We start from the raw sequence: 2,524 nt of genomic DNA on the forward strand, positions 1-2,524 counted from the left end.
CACAGGATGGGGAGAGCCAGAGGTTCCCAGCACCGCAGGAGGAGACAGGATTCCTACCGGGTGGGCAAAATCCACGGGGACCCCGAAAGGCCAGTGAGAATTCCCTCCCTGGTTTTCTGCAGCCCACAGTGCTCAGGCAAGAGGGTTCTGGGCTCACAGGCAGAATTGAGAGAACAGTCAAAGACTTTGCTCCACAAGCCGCTCCCTGCACCACCCCTGGGATCCACACCCCCCTGCCTGCACTGGTGTTCACTTTTAAGTAGATACCAACGAGAGAGGTGGGAAACATCTTTATTTCTGCAAAAGGTGAGAAGAAACCGAGATAAACAGACCTGTTTCCAGTAAACTTTTAAAAAGCCCACTGGTAAATATAAGCACAAAGCCCACCCCTGCCTCACTGAAACAAAGCTGGGCAGGAATCCAAGGTTTATTCAGCCCTGTGGCTCTCTCCTATGCGAAGATGGGGCTGAAAGTGCCAACATGTGTCCAAGATCTGGACAGCGAGAGGCAAAGCTGGGGCGCAACTCAGGGCACTCTCAACCCAAGCTTGCTCCATCCTTGGCCAGGGCACAGCTCCTGGAGGGATCTCCTGTGGGAGCACGTCCCCTAGTGCCCTGAGCACTGCTGGGCAGTTGCTGCCACCTGGGAATGAGGGGACATAAGGCACATCCAGGCTGGCAGCAGGCAACCGTAGCATCTCCTGGCCACTGATGACCCAGCTGGAGCCCTGCTGGGTCCCGTGCGGAGCTATGTGGGCAGTGTTGGCCGGCACTCAAGATCCAGCACAAGGTGATGCACGTGTGGCGCGTAGGACTTCACCGCCTCGATGTGCAGGATGCTGGTGCGCCACGGCTCCCCGTGCAGCTCTGCCAGCAGCCCCCAGATCTGCGCCGCTGCAGCTTCAGCCCATCTCTGCCATTCAGGTCTGATCCTGGCTCCCAGCGTCTCCTTCCTGCTGTCATCTGCTGGAGGCTGCGCCTCTCCATCAGAACCAGCTCCCTCCGGAGATCCCCTCTCAGCCCGCGGGACTGGGGTCTGTGGTGGGGCCGGTGCGGGGAGAGTCTCCACGTTGTGGTGGATGTGGAGAACCCCGCCCGTACCCTTCTTCAGGACGCGGCAGGCCACCGGCCAGCCTTCCTCCGAGCTGGGAATCAGCCCCAGGTTCACCCGGTCCGCTACGTCCCGCAGCTCCAGCTGAAAGGAGAGGGGAGGTGAGGGCGATGCTGTGCAGGGAGTGGGGGTTCCGCAGCTGGGCGACACTGCTCACCTGCCGGCTGTCCCCGTGGTGGACCTGGCAGCGGTCCTGCACACCATTCAGCACCAGGTTCCTCCGCAGGGCCTCCACAGCGTGGCCGTTCCACTCACAGGCGTGAGCAAAGGCGGCCGCCGCGTGGACCAGGTAGGGCAGCGTGAAGTAGCCGATGCCTGGGGGCAGGAGGGGGCAGCAGCTGAGGGCAGGCTTCGGGCACTGCTGGGGCTCCACGCTCCTCCCCCGAGAAGGATGTGGATTGCCACCAGGGCTCTCTGAAGCCACTTTGCTCCAGGTTGGAGCAAGCCCAGATGCTGGGAAAATGGCAATTCACCCCTCCCTCCCCTGCAAAAGCAAAATCTGTCTCGAAAAATGTTTACAGAGGAGCTTATCTTACCTTCAGTCTTTGGCTATTAGCTCAAGACCCACCCCGCCCTGCTTCTATTCTGCGCAGAAGTGCCCAGGCTACAAGTTAATTAATCTGGAACAGTTTTGTGAGCGCCACATGCTTTCTGTGTGGCACAAACTGGAAGCACTGATTTCCACAAGCATAAAACAGTGTCTCTCTTGACATGCAAACACCTGATGTGATCTCCTGTCATCCCACAGCACAAGACACTTCAGTTAGTGCCAGCTTGTCATGAAAGCACATCAGTACAGGCTCAGGACATCTTTTTCAGAAACAATATTGTGGGAAAATCTTTGCCCTGGATTCAAATGCTTCCCATGACCAGCGCTAGGTACAGAGCAGTACGCTGCAAAGCCTGAGTACAAGGTCATCCAAAGTGTTCAGAGACAACAGGGACACAGGACGGACAGCAATGCCAGGTTAGCTGAAGGCTCATAGATGGGGCAGGAGCTTTAAACCAGGGTATTTTTCCAGTCCAGGCTAGAAATGACGTTTCACATCCACCTAGACGCCGTTGCTCCCTGCATGTCTGCCCTGCCAAACCCCTCTGTCACCCCTGTTACCTGCATAGAGATCCACCAGGACCTCCCCGGAGCAAGGCAGTGAGGCCACCCGCAGCTTCTCTGTGATGTTGCCCGGTGAGAACATGCACTTGGTCACATCGAACGTGTACCTGGGTGATATCACCGTCCCAGTGAGGCCAGACCCTTCCAAGCACCAGCCTCATCCTGCACCGCGGCCCCTGCCTACCTGATCCCGTTGTCCACGTGCTCCACCCAGCCGTCCTGGCCCAGCAGCAGGGTGACACTGGGGGATCGCGTCCCATCTGGCAATACCCGTCCTCCCCTGGCCAGCCGCCGGGCACC

The 2,524-nt window shown here is 58.4% G+C and overlaps 1 protein-coding gene across 1 annotated transcript; it reads right to left on the minus strand.

The window, feature by feature from the left end:
• Window positions 1–747: 747 nt before the first annotated feature.
• TRMT12 (tRNA methyltransferase 12 homolog (S. cerevisiae)) lies at window positions 748–2,524 on the minus strand (the record flags this gene model as incomplete). Its single annotated transcript, XM_009874908.1, has 4 exons — window positions 748–1,194; window positions 1,268–1,425; window positions 2,222–2,331; window positions 2,409–2,524. Coding segments are annotated over 4 exons (831 nt in total), but the record flags the coding sequence as incomplete, so codon positions are not given.

Source organism: Apaloderma vittatum, unplaced genomic scaffold (genome assembly GCF_000703405.1).
Source record: "Apaloderma vittatum isolate BGI_N311 unplaced genomic scaffold, ASM70340v1 scaffold32888, whole genome shotgun sequence".
Lineage (NCBI taxonomy): Eukaryota > Metazoa > Chordata > Aves > Trogoniformes > Trogonidae > Apaloderma > Apaloderma vittatum.